Source organism: Drosophila santomea, chromosome 2R, assembly GCF_016746245.2.
Source record: "Drosophila santomea strain STO CAGO 1482 chromosome 2R, Prin_Dsan_1.1, whole genome shotgun sequence".
Lineage (NCBI taxonomy): Eukaryota > Metazoa > Arthropoda > Insecta > Diptera > Drosophilidae > Drosophila > Drosophila santomea.
In genome coordinates this window covers 22,371,194-22,393,653 of record NC_053017.2, presented here as the reverse complement: position 1 = coordinate 22,393,653, position 22,460 = coordinate 22,371,194, and the positions used below count along the sequence as shown (strand labels likewise).

Genomic DNA, 22,460 nt, shown 5'->3' with positions numbered 1-22,460 from the left:
TACTTGTTGGCAAGCTCTGTGTATTTAGGCCAACCGGCCGCACAGTGGCTGCGATAAAGCTTTTCGATGTCAGCTCAATGTGCCATGTAAAATTGGTATTCGCAGGTGACATAATTGAATCATTTAAGATATATAATGAACATTTATGCATTACTACTATATTTCGAATTTCGCTTCCCCTTGAAAGAGTCTTTTAATCATCTTTCTTTCTACTCTGCCAGTTGATTCCACTGTGCACTTGGCGCTTAGGGACCAATCTAAGAGTTTTTGGTTTCTCTTAATTTGAACATGAGCTATTGGCCATATGTCGGCGCTCCCAGCGGGGACATTGTCCATCGCAGAACTTAACACTTCAATATAAAAAACATTAAAACAAACATATGCTTCAATTATTCTTTATTGGAAATTGAAGTCGATGACAATAGTTAAAATACACTTAGGCTTCGTTGAAATATTTTTCTAACTTTTGTATTTGCAATTACTGAGTATGTATATATTTAATCTGATTATCGCATAGCAATGGGCTGGAAATACATTATCAATCACATTTACTGTTTGGTTATTCAGAATAATAATTTTGAATTATGTTCAACATTGATTATATTCGTTTTAATAATCTCCTTGTCACCTTTTCATCGTTTGGATAAAACAAATTAAAAATATTATAATTCAACGGAGTACAAAATTACTCCCGAAAAGAAGTGCGGCGTAGTGGTGACCTATCTGTCCCGAAAATACAAAACAATCAAGTAGCTGGAAAGTAATGCCAACAGACAGATTGCTTCATCTCGCCCGCTGAAGCTAAATTTATGCAATTTTCGAATACAATACTATGAAGCGTAGAGCGCTGAAACATAACCACCACGCACACGGCACAGCGAGATCCGCGGTTATGCCCAGATCCCTCAGTGCAGCAGATGCAATGCACAAAGTGCAGGGGCGGTCACATCCATTTGCCTACGTCAGTAGAGTCAAACGCTGTGGGGGTTTCCCCGCGTCACGCCCAAAAGCAGGATATACTCGTACAGCGAATGGTGGATGGTCGATGGTGGATGGAGCGGCGGATGTAGCAGATTGTACGTCGATACAGGCGGCTGGCAGAAAAACTTGTCAGCGCACTGCAACAAAGGCTGGAGAGGTTGGAGCCTGCGGTACTGGCGGCGTTTGTTTCAAGCAACCCATGCATATCAAATTTGGTCAGCAGACCAGAGCAACAGTCGAGGATGAGTTGGTTAACATGTTGGCATCCCTAGTTCTGGCTTCAAGCGGACTGAGCTCCCCCACATTTCTGTTGGTATATCATTAAAAATTCGCACAATGATTTTGGCTATATTGCAAAGAGCCCAAATAAGTAGAAAGATGGACTACTGAGTTGAGCTTCCCTTCAGTGGTACCGACGCCCCCTAAGCAATGATACAGTTCAATTGCCCTGCCATCCGGATCAAAACCCGTTTGATAGCCATCATGTGGTGGTCACGCTTTAAAAATATCACTCGCATAACAATACATGGGATTCTAATGCGAAACAGCTTTTTGCCAGCTTGCTATCAAACTGCTTTTGGGAACTAGTCTCCAACAGCGCAGAACGAGCGAAAGAAGCTGGGAATATATAACACTACCAGAGCAGTTAACACAACGTGCTTTGCATTGTACACGAAAGCCAAGCAGACTGCATGGCAAATTCAATATGCGAATAGGTTATTTAAACCTATTGGTTTGAGTAGAGTACTGTCTCATTTTAGTTAATTAATTCGCTCTCGCGCACGCTATTTTTTCAGGTGGCAACTAATATTTCAATGTCAATAAATTACGCTGAAAAGGTAGGCGCAGGTGTGGCTCAAAGAGCGAATTCGGATGTATTGTGATAGAAGTATTGTGCGCTGAATATTTCATGAGCTTAATGAGACTTTAATAAAGTATTGTCTCGAAACCCGATTGAGCTACTCGTTTGATTGTAAAGATATATAAATTGGTCGTTAGAAAGTTTAGGACTAAAGTGTAACAAACTTATCCTTAACTGTATTGAATTGACAGCATTCAATCAGCGTAGTATAATAATTGTTTGTGAATAATTGATTTTCAAAGCACAAATTAAAATTTAATTTTGGTGTATAAGGAAACCAATTTTGTTTCGATTTTCATTTACAAGCCTTTTATTTATTTTATACGAAATTAGAGATTCATTGTTTCTTTTATGAAGTTTTAATTGAAGTCAAATCGATTCTGATAGAGATTAGCCTTAAATAAACGCAAATCATATTTAAAATCAAAGTGTTCAAATAAAAAGGTTCTATTTTACATATTTGGAGTGGTTGACTTAAAAAATAGCATACATACTCGTTCTTATGTTATACATAGGTTTACATATTAGACATACATGTATACGTACATCATTTTAGAGAGCGCGATTTGTAATATCATCCCTAAACAAATGTCAATTCAAGTTTAGTATTTTCTCTACTTGCTATTAATGCTGCTTACTAACTACAAAAATGAGAAGCGATTTAAATCATTGCAAATAAAAAAACTTGTAAAATATTTCTACATAAAAATATGGATATATTTATTTTTATTCATACTTTTGATTTATTTCCGCTTGTAAGGGGTTCTGTTTAGGAATGTATTACGTTTATTTTCGTGATCATTTAAATTCTTTCGCTTGCATGCGTGTTATAGAAGAAGCCTTGGGACAAGTATAAAAAATATCGACTTTTGCTTTCCGTTTTCACACCAAATTTCACACCAATTTTCCCGCTTCTTGGGGTTTATATATGCCTACAATGTCTATCTGCTTATTTCATCTCTCTGACGCTCTCAAAGACGGGTACAACAGGTACAACAACAACAATTAAACGCTATACTAAGTCCAGAGCTCAATTTCATCTACAGACTCAAAAAAAGTGTTAAAAGTAGCGTCAATGAAGTCGACCCAGCAATAAATGTTGACCCCGCTGCGTTAACTCCGAACCCTGCCAGTGCCACATCCTTGGCCGGGTTGGAGGACATGTTCTCTGGAGCCTCGTGCGAATTTAACTCGTTGCTGGACGGTGAGTCGTGCAAAGTCTTCTCCAGCGTATCGGGACCTGAATGCTGCACTCCATTGTCCTTCATATGGACCAGCGGGGGCTCGTTTATGGGCGTCGGCTCCTTGGTGCTGGTTGTTGTGGCATGTGTCGTGGTCGATGTGGACGTGGTCGTTGTGGTGGTCGTTGTGGGCACCAGAGTACCGTTCTCAATCCAGTAGACGGGGCTGAACTCCAGCTTTACCTCCTTCAAGTAGCTCTTACGCACCTGTAAGTTGAAATACATTAGAACTTGACTTTGCAAAGAGCTCGAAGCACTTACCTCTGCGCTGATCTTACGGGAAACGCTTTCTTCGCTTCCGTAATAGAAAGCAAAGAGCTTGCCACTGTACGGCGCCTCCAGGGTCACATAGTTACCACGTAGCGTAACATTAATTGCTGTGCCGGGCCAGAGTTTCGTGTGGACTGCCTTGTTTTCCGATCGCTTCTCGGTGTGTTTTAAGGCCCAATTGATTTCAGCCGGGACGGCTTCATCTTTTTCGAATATTTTTGTGGGCAGCCCCCGAGCAACACCCTCATGGGATCCCCAATATTGATTATAGTTGAAGGTATAGCTTAGAATGGTCTCCACAGTGCTATATTTATCTTCCAGATTCTCAAGCCTCCTAGTAACTACGAAAAGAGTTTATGTTATTAAAAAGCTAACCAATTATATTTGATTAGACTTACCCAGTTCAGTCATGTTCTCTTGAATATCAGTGCGCAAGCGATCCAGTTTGATGTCCCTGAGCTCGTACCGGAAAGGCTCTGTCTCGACTAGAACCTCGCCATCGTCGTAGTACTTCTCACGTTCGGCTTCAATGACCCTGATTTTTCCCAGACCCACCGGCTCCAAGTGGCCGAGATTAAAGTCTGCGCCCCAGTGGGTGACAACGCCGTCCTTATTCGGTTGACTTGGGGCCCGATGGCGACCAATGTAGGAGTCATCTCCAATGCGTATGGCACCCACGGGAACACCAGCATCGAACTTACGCCAATGACGCCAGCCAACCTTCCCCAGGTGACCCTTGTTCATCAGGACATCGAAGTTGTCGTACTTTCCGTGCTTATAGTGGGCCGCAAGGCAGACGTGTCTCTGAAGGATTTTCTCGGTGTGGCCGGACACTTGGATGCCATCGATTGGCACACGGCATACGTACATGGGGTAATGCTCATCCTCAGTAACGTACTTTCCGCCTTCAACGGCGAACTGCAGCTGTGTGGCATCCTTGGGTTCATAGCTCTCCCATACTAGGGTGCTCGAGGTAACCAATTGACCCAAGACCGATGATGCGTTTTTGTGGGTGAACACTGAGTGCTCCGCAGCCTTTGCTGGAGCTAGAGTTTGAACAAGGACCAGAAAGCAGCCTAGACCGATAAAACAACTAGTTGATGTCATTCTGTCAATTGTACTTCGTTGTGATTGGACTCTGACTTTTGTCATTCCAGTTTGTGCCCAAAAGAGGTGGGATCTGAAAATAAAAGCAAGGAAAAATAATTAAAAATGATTTATTAATCTGCAAATAGTACATTGGATTTTCCCTATCAAAACTTCAAACTATGTGCTTTTTGTTTACTGCGTCAACTTGCCCATATGGTTGTTAACAGCCAGACATGACGGAAGTTCACATGGTCGCCTTGTCCGAAAAGCAAACATTTGATCAAAGTTTAAAGGGAAATATGCAGACTGATGTTATTTGTCTAGTGGAGGAATCTGCGCCAAACAACTCCACCGCTGCTCCCATTAGCGGCATCAATGTCGCCGAACCCAACACTGAGCTGTCAATTGGGAGCAGAAGAAGGGGTAACATGCTATACGTCTGCATGTTGTCCCTATGGATAGGATTCCCAATAAATTTGTCGCTTGTTGGCCCAACTTTCGTGCGGACACACGCCGTATACGTAACTTTATAATTGAATTTATGGCGAGGAGGAGCGCAGGACGAAACGTTTGCTGCAGCGGAAGTGACTGGTCGCCATGTTTGTTCATTAGCAAGCATTGTGTTCAGGACACGGACACACTGGTCATGTGGGTACGAGTGCAATACACATTTACGGCAGCAAGACTACAGTTTGTCTTCGTCTAGTGCCCCATTGTAATGTGCTGTCCTTGTTTTCAACCGAGGTGGCTCTTATAAACGAACTCAGAGCATTTGCCCCTAGGTGGCCGGCTTTCAGCTGCTCACCCATGCTGACCCTTCCCTGCCAAACCGTATCGTCAGCGTATGCAGCGGATATGAGATGATAAGGTTACGTGCAACATCATTTGTTGCCTTGACAAATGATGTGTTATTGTGATATGTTTCAGAAGCCAAACTCAACGAGGGGATGACATTACGCTCGCCGGGGCCAAGTAACTTTCGAGTGCCGGGAGTTTAAGTGGGCTGGGTCAAAATTTAAATAATACATGAGCAGCCACAGATGGGAATAGCTTGGTCTTGGCTTTGTGTTCAGCGGCGAGGCTTCATTGCTCAGACGACTTGTGAGTAGAGGCGCAAGAGCTTACATTGACAACACAGCACCATCCTGATAGGAGGAAATGCTCAGCTTCCGTTCCTTCCGGCTGCACCTATGCTCCCAGTGCTCCCAGTGAGTAACCAGTTTAGGCAGTTAAACGATTCTGCTATGACGCACCACTTGCCACTTGGGGCACTTGCGGAACACTGGCATTCCTTCGGCCATCGCCGGAAGCAACCGTCATAAAAACGTCGCGGGTTGCGACCGGAGGCAGCAAGCAGCAACTTATGGATATTCACATTTCGAGGCATATTGACCTCTGGTCACCGACCGCATTGTTGGCCCGTTTTTGCGCATGCAATTAAAATGCTAAAAATAGCCGAGGCGAAGACCGGGCAAATTGGCGAAGGCATCGCAGAAAATTATTTATTAAGGTCCAGCATAGTTGCACAATGCCGAAGCCCCCCGCCAGCCGACACCCTGCATTAATTCAATTGAGCGCTCTGGCAGTGCGGAAATCGGGCGGCGGAATCTGATCTGCCCATGGCTTATGGAGGAGGAGTCGGGAGTCCGGAACACACAAGCCAGGAGAAGTTCACGTGGCTGTATATTAAATCACATGGCTTGCAACATTCTCTTAGGCTTGCGAGTTGCCAGTTTCCTCTGCAGGTTAGCTTATTAAGATTTACGAGCAACAGGGTCCGGTGAAAGGTCTGCGGGTTCTGCAGCAGCGTAGGGAAAGGGGGAGGGGCAGGGCAGGGGCAGGGGCAGGGGCAGGGGCATGGGTAGCCTGAGGCAGTTTAATTGGATTTTATTGAACTTTGACTCTGACCCTCGCGTGGTTGAGAAAGTTGCAACAAGTTGGTGCGGTTGCTCGTGCCTGTGCAACACGACATTGGGTTGCACCCAATTGATGCAGCTAGTTGTTTTGAATTATAGTCGCTGTTCTTGCCGCAGCCGCACCAACCACTCCCATCCCCATTCGCATTCTGATTCCCATTACTATATGAGGGCCCGACCCGCGCTTCAATCAACTCAATTGGGCATTGTGCATTATGACTTTGACATTACAATGATCCGGCGTCCGGGCGTTTCAACACTTGATTTCTCACTTCATCGGTTAGTTGGCTAGCGCTTAAAGAGCAGGGCTTCAGTGCTCTTGGCATCGCCTTGAAATATTTGCAAACAAAAATAATTAGAAAACCATTAAAGCCAGTAATGGCCAACAAACTCTTCCCGGCACCATCCGAACGTGATGTTGCCGCCAAACTAGCATGGGAATGTAGCTATAAATAAGTGGACTGAAAGCAAGGCAGATTTACAGATTTGGAAGTACTTGCTATGAATGCTTGGGGTTTGGGGCTGGAAAAATGAGTACGCAATAAATCACAGCTTTCAATGGGGTACCTTAATTAATAGAATTAGCGAGCAATTGTTTTCAGTTCATCGGTCAACTTCTTCGGGAATTGGGAAAAATGTTGAATGAAATGACCTGACCGAACAGTAAGTCCAGTCTAGTGGAATTTAGTTTCCAATTGTGGTAATTGCTCACAAAATCAATTAAAAGCATTTCCTTCATATTAATTAAGCAATTACTTATAAGTCGGTGATAGTTAGCAATGCTTATAACACTTACAGCTTATACAGCTTTCCATCCAATGCCCTCACTTTTTACTTTTCAATTAAACGCCGATTGAATAACTGCCTTGCTCCGGTTTGAAAGTACTCAACGATTGCATGAAATGCTTATCCGCAATCCTAGCTAAAGCTATTTCTCAATAACTGGTGTTCAATTTTTCAGGTGACTTAATTGACGGTTCAGTTTGCGTGCCGCTTTCGCGTCTTTCCTCAAATGCCTCAATGCGATTGAAACTTTGAAAAACTCATATGCAATCTGAACGATCTGAACGGGTCAGGTATCCGCTCAAGTACTATCTGACTTATATATGTATATATAATTGCCCGTTCGTTATTGTAATTTGCTGGCTATCTGGCAACAGGTGACACTATACCCTTAGCCTCCCACGCTTTCGAGAGTCCGAGCCTACGCCGCTTCCCGTCCCGCTGCTCGTGGCTTTCAAGCCATTTCAAGCAGCGAAGCAAAGCAGTTAACCAGCGAAGCACGACCAAAACGCGGTAACAGACCCAACGGCTGGTTTCGCCGGTCGGTCTTTTTCAAGTCCGAAAAGAAACTAACGCGAAAAACAGAGGGAAATTACTATTCTGCTGTTTCTAGCTGCAAGCGCAGCATTACAAAAACAGTTGTTAACTTAATTAAAGTGCCCGGCTCAAAAGCAATAAGAGGTAAACGGAAAAACACGTGCCTTAAAAGCCTGATCATAAGGCCTAGATTTTTTCGAACAACGCGTTCGCTGGTTGGCGACTACAATAGGGGTTTACGAGGATCTGATTTAAAATCCTTAATGTATTCATTTCAAATGCCCAAAGGCCATCAGTCCTGCACTTATATCACAAGCTGAGCCCAAAACGCTTCGTTCCATGTCAAGTATATATATATATATATATGAATACATACAAATAAATTTTAAAGCTCCGACGTCACAGATTCATTCCACTGACCCCACCCCGTGCCCATGTCGGGCACCTCCGGTGTTTGCCCAGCTGCGACAGAGCTCTCGAATGGCGCAAGTCTGGCCCAAAGTTATCACACCCCGCTCCCCCCACTTGCAACCTGGCAGACCCATTTGCATGTTGCATCAATTAGGGCGTCTGGAGCAGTCCGCTCAGGTTGGCCGGCTACCGGCGGCCCATGATGAGTGAGCCCATGAAATTGAATGCAGTCTGCACGAGGCACGTGACAATGGACAACGTGTGTGCCCCATCTCATCGGCTGCCCTGCGTCGCTTAAAATGTACATTGTTTGCCAAGCGATTCCACTACACTCAATTAATTTAATGGATCAATCGATCGCCGTGTTTGATGGGGGGCCCAAGCTAACAGTTAACAGTTAACAGTTTTAAAAGTCGAAGGGGGAAATACACAAATTGCCACCTGACTAGCCGCCGTTCAGGGAGACTGATTGCGGTGCGGACCACCCTGATTGCCTCACTATTTTCATTACCTTTAAAGTGATGGAAAACTCGATTTAGCCCAAAATTGAGAGCAAGTTCGTTACTTCATTTCAAACTAGTTTATGCTTGCCTCGTTTTAAATTACCAAAGCTATTTAGTATTCAATGCAAATTTCGAGCTCATAAATTTCCATTTCAAATTAAACCCGTTCTCATAAAAAAATATATACAAATATAAACGCATATTAACTAGATTTAATTAAATAAACATTTCGGTGTGAAGTGGAAAATCTTTAATTAATTTGTAATGCCTTATGAAATTGTCATTAGTTTTAATTTCAGTGCCATTCAAGGAAACTAAGCGTACCAAAAAAACAGAAAAACCATTTCCGCCCAAATTTCCTATTTTTTTCACATTTTTTGCAATTTTTGATGATGTTACCCCTTACAAAAAATAAAAAAAAAATTGCCAAAAATTATTTTAACAAAGTTGGTCAAAAAGTGATTTGTTTGGTTAGCATTGTTAATTAGGAGTAATAAACTGTAATTCTTTTCGCTTTATGACCATTTTCAGCGAAATTATTCCGAAAATACCAATCGTAAATATTGAAATTTGGGCGAAAATCGTTTTTCTGTTTTTTTGAGTAAATAATTATGAGTATTTTTATCACAGCATTCGAAATAGTGGTCCAAATATGGAATGCCATACCTCGTTGAGTTCGGAATTAAAATTCCAATCGAACTGTGTTTTCAAAAAAAAGTGCTATTTTTTTCACATTTTTTGCAATTTTTGATGATGTTACCCCTTACAAAAAATGAAAAAAAATGGCCAAAAATTATTTTAACAAAGTTGATCAAAAAGTGATTTGTTTGGTTAGCATTGTTAATTAGGAGTAAAAAACTGTAATTCTTTTCGCTTTATGACCATTTTCAGCGAAATTATTCCGAAAATACCAATCGTAAATATTGAAATTTGGGCGAAAATCGTTTTTCTGTTTTTTTCCAGTAAATAATAATTAGTATTTTTTATCACAACACTCGTAATAGTGGTCCAAATATGGAATGCCAAATGCATCAAAATGTAATGGGAACCGAATAAAAAACCAACCGTTTTGGTCACTTTGGATCATTGGAGGTTTTCTTTGCATTTAGTTGAATGTTCCTCAACCATTTCCCAACGATACGTGGAAGACCGAACATCTGACAATAGTTCGTTATAATTGCTTTTTAATTATGCACGAAAAGTAAGGGCCCTATACAAAAGCACTCAAAGCTCTTGAAGACACACTAATTGAATTCAATAATGTAATACGCCATTTTCCTTGCAGGCTTCCGACAAAAGACATTTCGCCACGCTGATGGTGTACTTTGGATTCTGTAGTTGGTTTTTGAACCATTTTTCCCCTCGATGGGATTCCCATTGACCTCTCGCAGATTGCGTTGCTCCGAAATTGGTCATGGGCCGTTGGAGAGGGAGCCATATGTGTTTCGAGCGCTCTGGGACTACGTCATCATCGGAGCACTGTACGGCCAAAAACAAGGCAAAACCGGTACCAGTGTAGCGTTCTTGAGCCAGCGAGCCACGTGCTGCTCCTAAACTGATGCCGCCAAAAACGTAAGAAAAACAAAAAGGTAAGTTTGAACTGGTTTTTGGACTGGACTCCGATTTAACGATGCCAGTAGAGAGGAATCAATCTAAAGCTATGCCTATTCTGAGCCATTCGTTCTGAAGTAAATCAAACTCTGGAGTCCAACATATATAAATTGGATTTAACGCCAAGGCCACATGGGGTGTTCTTCAAAAAATCTGATCTAGCCATTGCGCAATATGTGCAGATACACATTTCTTGATTCAAGTCGAAAGCTACTATGAAAATATCATCTGTCAGCATTAATTCATAAGCTAAGAAACTGAGCCAAAAGAGCCCAATTGCCGCAAACAATGTATATTCTACTGGTTATGTATGTACCATAGTATTGTTTTTTTGCATTTTAATTCCCCCATACGAATTGCGTGAGCGAGGTTTATCTGTTGTTCAATTTTAGATGGCAAACACGTCATGGCAGCTTTTGCTCAGACCTTGGGGACTGCGGCGCTTTTGTTGGGTTCATCTATTAACAGATATATAAGAGCCATTTACTTTGCAGATTAGATATGTAATTAAATATTGAAATGGGGCTATATAGGGAATAAATAATGTACGTGATGTAGATCTAGACGCGGAAAGATTGTCTTGAATCTGCGCTTAGATCTTTGAAAGCGTTTTTCTCAAAAGCAACCACATAAGCTTTTCCAGATGCCTTGAAAACACAGATCCCAGATTAATACCAAAACAACAATACTCCGTGGTGGTCGAGGGAAGTGGTTAAAGAAGCTCCAGGCGGGAGGCCCGCCGTCCCAGCTCCCTTATTAGACGTGGTAAGTCTTGTAAGTCATAACCGCGGTTGCGGCAAACACACCATCTAACTGTACTTCCATGGTACTGCCGTGGCCGAGAGTGGGATCAGTGGAGCAGAGAAACGCAGCATGCCGCGTCGGCACGCCGCGATTCATTGCCAGGGCTCCATTAGCACCTCACTGACAGGCGGAGAGGCTCGGGTTACGCACATCGCAGACGACAGGGAAACGCAGCTGGACTTGGATGCAATGCATAAGTGAATGCCTGATGCGGCCTAGATGCCGCGTCGCGTGCTGCACTCATTACATACATACATATGTACATATCGCAGCGCTAGAACTTGGCCATCGATCCCGGGGCGGCCTTCGTGGCTTGTGAGCACCATCTTCGAGTGTTTATTGAGCGCTTGGCAGTAAGTTTTGACAGTCCATCAATTATAGTCGAACATTGCTCATACGCCCAGTGGTGACGTGATGCCTTCAATTTGATGGACACAAGTGCTATTAACAAAACCCTAGTCTTCCCAATGTCCCTCGTCTTTTGAGCCGCGTGTTTCAGCCTTCAAAGAATTTGTAGTGAACTTAGTTGGAAGTTTCCATATTTGTCACTTGCAAGGGTCGCCGCAAACTCATTTTGTCCCAAACGCTCATTTGTTATTTGATCCTTTTGCCTCAACCTCCAACGGGCTTCCCCGTTTCAGACGGTAATTAACTGGCAATTTGAACTTTGACCCTTCCGACCATCGTTATTGTTTACTCTAGAAAATAAGTCCTTTCCTCCCTTCTTTAGTACCAGTATTCTTTTGTTTCAGTTCTGTGTGTCTCAACATCTTACCCGACCGCTTAATATATTCAATTTGTACGCTACTCTGTTCGACTAATTTGAAAGGGGTCTCTGCCCCAAATACCCCGCAATTTGTTATGATAAAAGAATGTTTCCATTTGCAGCAAATTTAAGCTCGTGCGATACTCAGTGTCACTTTAAATTTCTAGCAATTTATAGTAGTTCGCGTTCGCAGTTAGTCTAATGTGCGTCTCTGTTTTCTGTTCTGGTTTGTTCACTGCGCTTCCGTCGATGAGGTCAGCAGTTACTAATCCATGTTATGCATAAAGTTTGCCTGTATAAGAACTCACTCCCAAACGGGTTTCTATGAAATTACTCACATTGGAAAATGCAATGTATAGCTTATGCTTTTATCTGCTCTGCTGATCAAAAATCACTTCTAACGTCCACAGTTTGAAAAGAATGCAAATGGAATGCTGACCCGAACGAAGTAAAAGCAATTTGTAATACCATTTTGTTAAACAATGAAAGCACGACAATGTAGAGCACGAGTAGCACAAACATGAAAGCAATGGAAATGGCAGTGTCATGCCGACTTCGACCATGAATGCACTGCAGGTGATGCTCCTGTTCAGGAGGCACTGCAGTGGAATCCTTCGACCGCACCTGTTTTAATTGGCGAATTCCAATTACCATTCCACTCCCAGTTCCTTCCTGCAGCGGCGGAATTCCAGCGCGGGTAATTATATAATTCAGTTCGGGTGAAGTCACTGCATTTCTAATTAAGGTTTGCCAGCCATCATCGCCGATGATCTGCGAGATACGAGATACTAGAGCCTGGGTAGCGGGAGCAAAAAATGTGTGTCAGACACTTGACATTAAACATTAAATGAAATGAAATTGCCGACGCTCCATGTTTGGCATCTATTGCTGATGACATCGTTTGACAACGTTCCATGGATGCGAGCGAGCACCTAATGACCTGTAACTGCTCCTCCAATGGAAAGCCGTGCTTCTGCACTGCGTGGGTGAAGTGGGTCGTTGTTGTTCTTGCGGTCGAAGTCGTGCGTCGGAGGGTGTACTGTACGGTGATACGGGGCGTTAAACGCGATAAGCGGTGTTCCCCATGCTCGCATTGACAACCTTCTCCACAAAGTGAAGAATCCACGCACTCTAGTTGCTTCCAGTAGGTCAGAGCCGAGAAAAATGGAAAGCACTTAAGCCATTGTCTTTATTGAGACGTAGAGCCGCACTCACGTAATAAAATGCAAGGCAAAAGAGTGTTTGAATTCTCCTTTTTAGAGAACCAGCAAAAACTGTATTCACTAATTCGAATTATTTTTGCACGAAAAATAAATAAATGCAAATGGCAATAAATGAAAGCAATAAAGCTTGTAGCGACGGATGAGCTGAAAACGCGCACGAATAAACAAACCCCGAAAGGCAGACGCACTAAAAATACAAATTTTACCCAACAATATACTACAAAAAAAAAATAAATAAAAAACGGGAACTAAGTGGTGAGGAGAAAGAAGTGAGAGGCAGGCTCGCCAATTCTCAGACAAGGTAAATAAAGCAAACGACCCCCGGAGCCACGAAAACCCAGGCTGATCTCACAGCTCGGATAAGTGTCCCACAGAAAGAGGAAAGCGTTTGTCTACGGTGTAAAGCTTGAAGTCGTCATCCCACACTGAAAAAAAAATGTAATGATTGTTTTATGTAACTTGTTTGGTAACCAGAAAAGTCCAAATTATTTACACATATATTTTAAGAGTACTAGTGCTGATCCCCCGAACTGAAACTGCATTTTGTAAAATGTCGTGGCCTTTTGGCCATCATTTTTTTCTCTGCATGTTCAGGCAGTAGTAACCGTCGACGGAGACGTCGCCACTGCTTGTAGTTCAAGGTGCACTGGTGAGTTGTTGAGAGGCCGACAGGCATGCGGGTGCAGTGGAGACTGGCTGGCACAGACGACGCCCAGGGGCCAGCAGCAGGGTTTATGCTCCCGAGGGCGCACTGCTTACCAATTTCCACTGTCCGCCAAGTACAGGCACCAAGTCATTCTGCATGTGCACTGTAAATTGACAATGATTGCCCACAATTTGCTCGACACAAAACGCCACAGAAACGAGCAAGAAAGGCTGGGAAAGCCAGTTGAACGGAGATGCAAATACAGAAATGCGAACTGCTGCGAGCAGATACAGATATCCCGCTGCAGATAGAGATGCAAGTGCTGGAATCGCAGCTACTTTATGGGCATGTCTCTATCTGTGACTTGTTCCCGGCTTGCCGGCAGCCGTCTCATAACTCTGGCCACTTAAGTTGTGGCGCAGCCTCGTCCGGTGGGGGATCGCAAATCATCGCGGGCACCGCGGAGGGGTTTGGAGCGGCAATAGGGCATCTTCTCAACGAATTTGTAAGCAGCTCCAATGTTTATACCCGTTACTCGTAGAGTAAAAGGGTATACTAGATTCGTTGAAAAGTATGTAACAGGCAGAAGGAAGCGTTTCCGACCATATAAAGTATATATATTCTTGATCAGGATCAATAGCCGAGTCGATTTGGCCATGTCCGTCTGTCCGTCCGTCTGTCCGTCCGTCTGTCCGTCTGTCCGTCTGTCCGTCCGTATGAACGTCGAGATCTCAGGAACTACAAAAGCTAGAAAGTTGAGATTAAGCATACAGACTCCAGGGACATAGAAGCAGCGCAAGTTTGTCGATTCATGTTGCCACGCCCACTCTAACGCCCACAAACCGCCCAAATCTGCCACGCCCACACTTTTGAAAAATGTTTTGATATTTTTTCATTTTTGTATTGGTCTTGTAAATTTCTATCGATTTGCCAAAAACACTTTTTGCCACGCCCACTCTAACGCCCACAAATCGCCCAAAGCTGCCACGCCCACACTTTTGAAAAATGTTTAGATATTTTTTCATTTTTATATTGGTTTTGTAAATTTCTATCGATTTGCCAAAAAACTTTCTGCCACGCCCACTATAACGCCTACAAATCGCCAAAAACTGCGTTTAAGACTCTCCTTCTCTCTTCCACTAGCTGAGTAACGGGTATCAGATAGTCGGGGAACTCGACTATAGCGTTCTCTCTTGTTTTTAATTAAGATTGATGGTAATGAAGTCGTATTAGGGCCTGTCGTCGTCCTGTCTAACGGACCGCTCCTGTTATGTAAGCTACAGACCGACAACGCACATTTCACTTGGACACATCAGTCCTATATGGAGCCGCAGATATAGATCCTTAGATGGATTGAACAACGCACAAATAGTGCGAGTAATTGGCTTTACTGAAGCCCAGCTGAAATTACACTTTTCATTGAAAAAAACATTTCCAATTTTACGAGTTCTACTGATCTAATCTTACAATCCCTATCACTTTCCCGCCGACTTTGTGGAATACGTATTTTAACCAGTTTATACACTGAGGAGGCCAAAGCTGCTTGCACATGGTAATCCATCACTTGAGCCGACACTATCGACGCTAAATCTCACGAGCCCGATGCGATTAAGTATCTGGGCAAAACAAACTGATAGTTATGAACTCCAAGAGCCGGGCGAGACGGAGGAAAATGGGGTACCGTTAGCCACGACTTGAGCCAGGCTAATTGCAAAGTCTGCCAGTGTGGCATATGTGTGGTAAAAGTAAACCAGTTTGCCGCGTTCAGCTAGCTGCCCGCTTAAAGTCAACAAGCGTAATCTTCACTGCACGTGGGGCAGAGCGGCCACTGAGGAGGCCAATTCCGAAAATCCGCTAGAACAAAGAGGCCGCCAGAGGAAACGGAGGCTTTTGAGCGGGAAATACAATTGAGCGCTCGAGCAACGATGCATGCCAGTTAGGAGGATGTGGTCACGGATTAGAAGCCCTAAGCTTAAAGCGAACTCGGCTACATTTTACCTGGCCATATCTCTTCGTTCGCTAATCGATATTGGAACGTGCTGTTTTACATCAGCTAATTTGCGTCCCGTCTCATTCACTAATGAATGAATATAGCCATCAAGCTGCAGGATCGTAAAATAAATTTGCTAATTAATTATGAAACCGCGGGCATTTTATGGCCAGGCCATTAAATTCCGTTGTTTTGCAGGCTAGCGTGGAAAGCGACGAGTCCGCTGGCCGTCAACTGTGTGCCATCAAGCCGGCCATTCCAGGTGTGAAAAATTCATAACTTTTGAGGTCAGCCCGTTCCCGTGTCCCACTGATCACGGTGTATCCCAGCCACAGGCGGCCGCACCTTAATATCCACAGAGACCCCTCAATGGTCTTTGAAGAAATGTTTTCCAATTAGGCGACCCAACCTCGAGTGCCGCTAATTTGTCTTAGACTGCCTGTAATTACAGATGTGAGATACGCCCGCGCAGAGATGCAGATTCTTATCTCGATTGGTTGGCGCCATACTTTTTGCTTGAACTGATCGGGGGAGGCCAGAGGAAGTCCAATTTTACGGTGCACTCGACGTTCAGAGCGGACAAACAGACAAACGGCATTTTAATTGGAGCTGACATTTGTGTGTGTGAATATCCAGCTTCTGCTAAAATTTTGAACGACCCATGCAAATGTCAACAGCAGACGCTTAGAAATGTGGCACACCACACACAATACAAATTCCCCACTCTGAAGTGGTTGACCATTCAGGCTGAGCTGTGCGGAATTTCGGGGGGCAGTTGAGGACTCGAGAATCCCATAGTGGGAGCTTAGAAGTCCACATTCTGATTTCAACCACAGCCCAACCACGAACTCAATCAGCTCGTATAAAGTGCCTTCCATAAATCAATAACACACAATTGCAGTGACCCAGTCCATTAGCCAGAATCAAACAGGCCACTACAATAGGGCTAACTGGCAGCCCGGACAACTACCAGGAAAAAACTTGGCAGGACCCTTCTGAAGCTGGCTAGTTTTCGGTGGCCAGCCATATGGAAAATTCGTATGGTCAGCGCAACTCCATTCCAGGGAAGGGAGTCAAGGAGCGGACTTTTACGGTAGCAATTTTGCCGGAAGTATACAACCTGTTTTTAGTTTGCAGCGAAAGCGTGGTCGGCAGCAAGTATACCATGTCAAGTGCCAGGACAGGAGCCCAAACATGAGACATTTGCTGACATGACATGGCGCCAACACAAGCCAGCCGGGGACACTCCACTCAAACTGCGTAGTGCCAGGCATTGGAGCCCGTCTATTGATTTTCCATTGTTGTATGGACATTTTCGTCCTTGTTGTGCCGTCACTGGCATTTGTTGTCAAGCACTTATCGCTAATACCCAGCAAAGGTTTTTAGCAATGCTATCTTGGTTGTGAGGGGACTCGTCTCGTAAGGCGTGCACTCAGGATATTCTGGAGGAGCTTCACTTTGACCTCGCGTCAGCAGCTGCCGCAGCTGGAATCGAATCAGGTGGCTCACCTTGGCCGAGGCTCCAACTGAAATAGTCTACTGTTGTTGGGCGAAATTGCAATTCAGCATGGATGGCGGGGAGGCCCACGATATCGTATGAAGGAGAAAGGGCACATCGCAATCCCTGCCTCAGGCGCACAATGTTGGATTTGACTGCAAACAGCTGTGCCCGCAGTTTTACGGGCGTGATGGAGTCTGCTGTGCGCTTTTGTGTATCTTAAATTTAGCGTTAACTTGCAGGTTCTCGGCTGCTTTTTACTTTGCGCCTTCCTGGCAGGATTCACCCTCGAAGGAAAGTGAAAAGTTCCGCATCCGAAATACGTCTTTTCACAGCGCCGCACACAAAGCGGCTTCGTCGCCGATGCTGGAAGTAATAGCGGCGGAGGGAGACAGGTTGAATGGGCCATAGACTGGTGGGAACAAGGACTTCACTTCTGTGGTCTGGAATTTCTAGCAAAGGTTCGTCAAAGGTTGATTGGAAACTTAAGGAATAGGAATAGGGCATAACCCTGCCTGGTAGCACCCACAACCATTCCAAAGAGTTAGATTACTCTTAAGCAAAGTTATTTGCGCTTTAAAACAACCCGTTAGCCCTCCAGAGTAACAACAAACAAACGGTTTCAAAGGCACGCAATCCACTTTAGAGGAGGACTTGGCTCTAGAAGGTGTGAGAGTGTCGAGTATGCCAACGGCCAGAATGCAAGTCATGTGCCTTTTTCCCGGTCCGATGCGAGTCTGAGGGGTGACAAGTATGTGGGCAGGAAGCCAAGGAGCGGGTCAGGAACCAAGCCGCCCTCGAAACGCGGCCAATAAGTCCAACGACAATGTGGGCAATTTCGAAATTTATCACAACAAAGAGCCAAAGGGTCCTGGCGAAGGGCATGCACTGCAAACGCGACCTTTACGGGGTGGTTTTCACATTATCAACGCCGCAGGATGCACGCGGGATAAGCGTGGAGAATGCCCCGGTTCGGTGTTGAGAAATACCGGCCCAAATAACCATTTGTGTGGGGAAATTAATTTTTACTTTATGTGTCTCGCTTTGTTTGCTTTGTTTGTTTACAGAAACGTGAAATAATTGGCGGTGGGCGCCGCTCGCCAGCCGTTTCAAGACCATATCCAGGATATGGAACAGAGCACGTGCGGTTTACGAATTTCGCAGAAAATAATGCTTGCGGCACTTTATTGTAACCGGAAAATGTATAGAACTGTATGCCAATATTGGCACTCGTTTTCCAGCCGTTAATCACGCTATATAGCCCAATGCCGGAAATGCAGATGAAATTCCTATGGAGCAGCCCAATCGGTGGTTGCTACAACGATAGCGCAAAATAAAGAAGCCTCGAATTTTGCATAAGGGAATTGCATACTCAATATTTCAGCCACCACTGTCGCCCAAAGAACTCTGCTCAATCCGAGGGTCTATCTCACTCAAAGTTTGACTCACGAGCACCAAACAGCACAACAAATGCGGAATAGAGACAGAAATAGCGAAATAATAAAATAACAAAATAAGCGAATGCCACTTCCAACCCCCCGGCTGCCAGTCTGCAGGATGTACTGCCCGAAAAATAGAAAAATAGAAGCCACGATTTGCGAGTGGCAACAAGAGCAGGGGCCCTGGGAACGTGTAATGCTGTAAGCAGGGCCAGACGCCGAGCAGAACTGAGCCAAACCACCCCTCGGTGGTGCCGGTGCCAGCAAGGATGGGTTCGGCGGCAGAGGACAATGCCGCAAGAAGAAGCAGCTGCTGTTAGTTGCTCACAGGCTTCCATCGCCTTTCCCATTTTCCCTTTTGCGTGAGTGTCTCTGCGCGTCATCGTCGTCCTCGTGCCCATTCTTGGACTGAGTCCTGAATCTCCTCCACAGCGCCGCGCTCACGCTCATCGTGTTCCCGTGCACTCGACAGGCTGTAGGAAAAGCTTGAGCCAGAATACGAAATCCCACAGAACGTGATTCATTCACGGAACTCTCCCATGGCGGCTCAGAAGTCAAGTCCTGCAGACTGCGACCCGCTCTAGTTTGTCTGGTAGCCTCAAACCCCGAATGGCATTCAGGTGATTCACCCAGACACCAAATCATCGTGATGAGTGAACCCAACCAATTAAACTTAAATCTAGAATAAAGGATGCTGTAGATGCAACGCCAAACGATTCGGATATTATTTAGCAATAATGTGCTACCTTCAAGTAAATTCAATCATAATCCAATACCCATCAATTTAATCCAATCAAGATCACGTTGGAGAATAAACGCCATACAAGGAGGCGATTCACTCACTTTACATACATAGCTAAAAATGAGCATAGAAAATCAATCAACGAGAAACTGAGTCATGACCGCGGGAGCCGATGGATGGGAGCAGAATTCGATTCAAGGTTCCCATATAAATCTTCGATATGATGACATCACACGCCGCCACGGAGTCAAGAATTTGTGTGCAAATATTTCAATTAAGTTTAATGTATTGTGGGCTCCGCGGTTCAAGACGAGCACTTAAATATTCCAGAAATGTACAAAATAAATTGAAAATGTGCCAATCTTTTGCAGGAGTAAAAATTAAATAGAATCCAATATACTGAACCCTCATTTCATTGTATGCCTTTGCCAAGACAACCCCAACAAACTAGAAACTAATCAGCACCACTAACATTGCCTTCTGTCGACGGAGTGCACGACCTCTCATGTCTGACGTCCATCAAAGAAAATTGATTTTCATTTTTGGGAGTGTTTGGAGGTCTTCCCACCATCAGGCCTAAATGCACCATTCCGACAAACAAACAAAGAGAATCGAAGCCAACCTACCGCAATCCGAAACCCAACTGAGCAACATCGGTCTTTTTGTCTTTATGCATATATCTATGCGAACTTGGAGGCCTATATGGGCCATCGCGTGCTCGACGCGAGTTAATTGGGCGCCGAATAAAATTTCATAATCAACAACTGCTAGCAATGGGAAATTTACGACGTTCCCCCGAGTTGCTGCTCTCCTTTTTGGGCCATTAACTGCTGAAGAACGAATGACTCATCGTGTCCCCACGAATCCTGCGACCTTCAACAGGATCCGAGAGAGACCTCAAAGCGGCCAACGGCTTCGCAGCGAATTAACTGCCAACTTTTGTTCATATCCTGAATCCTGATATCAAGCCAAGGTTTCGTTATCCCCTTCGCTGCTTTCGCTGCCTTCGCAGACAATTGCTGCCGCCCCGCGTCCTTCCCCCTTTGACTGCTCCTCGAGCATTTATTTGTTTTCGTGCCGGTGTCCTTTGCCCTCCAGCTCAGCTGTGTGCGTGCGGCGTCAAATAAGTTTCCTACCCAGGGGCAGGAGGTCGGAGAGGAGGCGTCAACCGAGCGAACGTCAACTTGGCGCCATTTCAATGCCGCCAAGCTTCAATGGGGGCCCCAATGGGCTATGGGGGCTATGAAATGTCAGATATTCAGGGGACGAACGCGGAGTATTTAATATCCAATCATGTTACCAGGCAACGTAAATATTTTCAGCTGTTGAAAGTGTTCTTGAATGAGTTGCACATGTCCCCAAATAGACATTAAATTCTGTCACTAAGATCACAGTAACGAGGTGTGATTAAAGCAAAAAGTAAGCACACAAGAGCACCATATATTAGCACAAAAGTGTTGATTGGAGATGATATCACACAACATTAGCAGTCAGCAAGAACGGCAACAATTGAGTGCCATCAAAATCATTCTAAAAATATGTAAATTTGCGAAAACAAGTAAATGCCGAGAATAAGAAATGCCAAGCAGAAACATCAAAATGTGTAAATAAAACAAGTTTTGATGGTTTGGTGGGCTGTGGAGTCAACGGCTCTGCGAGTGGACCTCGCGAATGAGCAAATCGAATAAGATTAGGGAACGCATATATTCGCTGGGGAGCTTATCAGAGATCTGCTTTTCGATCCTGGCCGGGCGAATTTGGAACTGACATAAGGGCCTTCAGGCTGAACCCAGTGAAACTCCCTTTCGAGCAGGACATAAGCACAGTAGGCTTGCGGGGTTTTCAACTCGATTAACATCGAAAATCGATTCTTGCCCTCGGCGGGAGCCCGGAAGCACTTACAGCTCTGCGCTCTGCCGAGTCGTAAATGCGATGTACCACGGCCCCCATTTGCTCAACGACCCCTTACGTATGCTTATTAGGTCGAACGTGCTCTGTCACGGGACTCCGGGCCAGGAAAACTGTCTGCGGCAGGGTTTCCGGACGGACCCCAACCGATTCCAGCCCAACCATCCAGCCATCAAGCCATCCGCCACTTGAGCAGTAAAGGCCTTTGATTATGTTGTTTCGGGATCCTCTGGGAGCGGGCATACCTTGTTGTCTGCCGCTTGTCTGGTCTTTCATTATTTACAGCCTCCCAAAAAAGCGGAATAGCAGAACCGGCAGGACCGCGGCCCTCTGCCCTTTGAAGATTTGTCCATTTTAATTTATGTGGGCTTGTTTTTCTTTTTCACTAGCAGTCTCAGCGCGCACACATTAAAAATTCATTATCAGCATAAAGTCTCGTGTTTGCTAGCATAATTTAGGAAAGATAGGCTGGCTCACCTTACCACGAAAATTCAGTGAAAACCAGAAACTGCACGTGCAATTATCATTGCTGTCTGACCCAGTTGCTTCAAGGAGAAACGATGGCTTACCTGAATCGATAATTCCTGGCTGCACGTTAGTTTGCCATTCACTGAATCCTATTCGGAGGCACTCACTTAGGATCCTGGAAACGAGAAACCATAGACAAAACGTGAGAGTCTAGCGAAAATAGCAACTACACTCGCACTCGCGACAACAACAATCGATTCTGTTCGCTTGCAGTTAATTCTTCGGTGAATGCAAATTGAATTCGCTATTGCGCTCTAATTTCGACACATACACACGCATACGCACGCTACCACACACACACGAACACAGGGAAACTGGTCAGCAGGCGAATGACGTCATTGCCAAGGATGCTGCGCGCATCTCAGGAACGCTGCCAGAAGTCGCACTTCATTTCAAGAACTTCGGTCTGCTTCGTACTTGCATTCACTGTATAGTCCGTTTCCCCAAAGTTAAAAGTTCACCAAGCACGCCAGATATTTTATGAGAGTCAATTAAATTGCGACTGGCGCCAAGCACTCACTTTTGCCTGGGATACTCGGAATTGAACTTACTGATTCAAGCGCGGACCTTCACCGTTCCTCGAAAAATTCGAAAATAACTGTAAGTCTCCGCACATCCGCGCATATGCCCAACGGTTTATCGAAGTTTGGTTTTACCAAGAACTGATTCGAAGAGAGGACAGTACGCCAGACCCGGCAAAACACCAAAAACG

At 44.7% G+C, this 22,460-nt stretch overlaps 1 protein-coding gene across 1 annotated transcript; it reads right to left on the bottom strand.

Annotated features, from left to right (window-relative positions):
• Nucleotides 1–379: 379 nt before the first annotated feature.
• LOC120445313 (protein unzipped) lies at nucleotides 380–22,436 on the bottom strand. Its single transcript, XM_039625624.2, has 5 exons — nucleotides 22,300–22,436; nucleotides 21,790–21,863; nucleotides 3,753–4,534; nucleotides 3,346–3,695; nucleotides 380–3,291 (listed from the first exon to the last, which is right to left on the bottom strand). Exons 3-5 carry the CDS (start codon nucleotides 4,504–4,506, stop codon nucleotides 2,884–2,886), a joined length of 1,512 nt encoding a protein of 503 aa, XP_039481558.1. The 5' UTR covers nucleotides 4,507–4,534; nucleotides 21,790–21,863; nucleotides 22,300–22,436; the 3' UTR covers nucleotides 380–2,883.
• Between the last annotated feature and the right edge of the window lie 24 nt (nucleotides 22,437–22,460).

Coding starts and splice junctions, on each gene's coding strand:
- LOC120445313 (XM_039625624.2), bottom strand. CDS start 4,506: ATGACAAAAGTCAGAGTCCAATCACAACGAAGTACAATTGACAGAATG. Junction 3,696..3,752: donor AGAGAACATGACTGAACTGG/GTAAGTCTAATC, acceptor CTCTTTTCGTAG/TTACTAGGAGGCTTGAGAAT. Junction 3,292..3,345: donor CCCGTAAGATCAGCGCAGAG/GTAAGTGCTTCG, acceptor TTCAACTTACAG/GTGCGTAAGAGCTACTTGAA.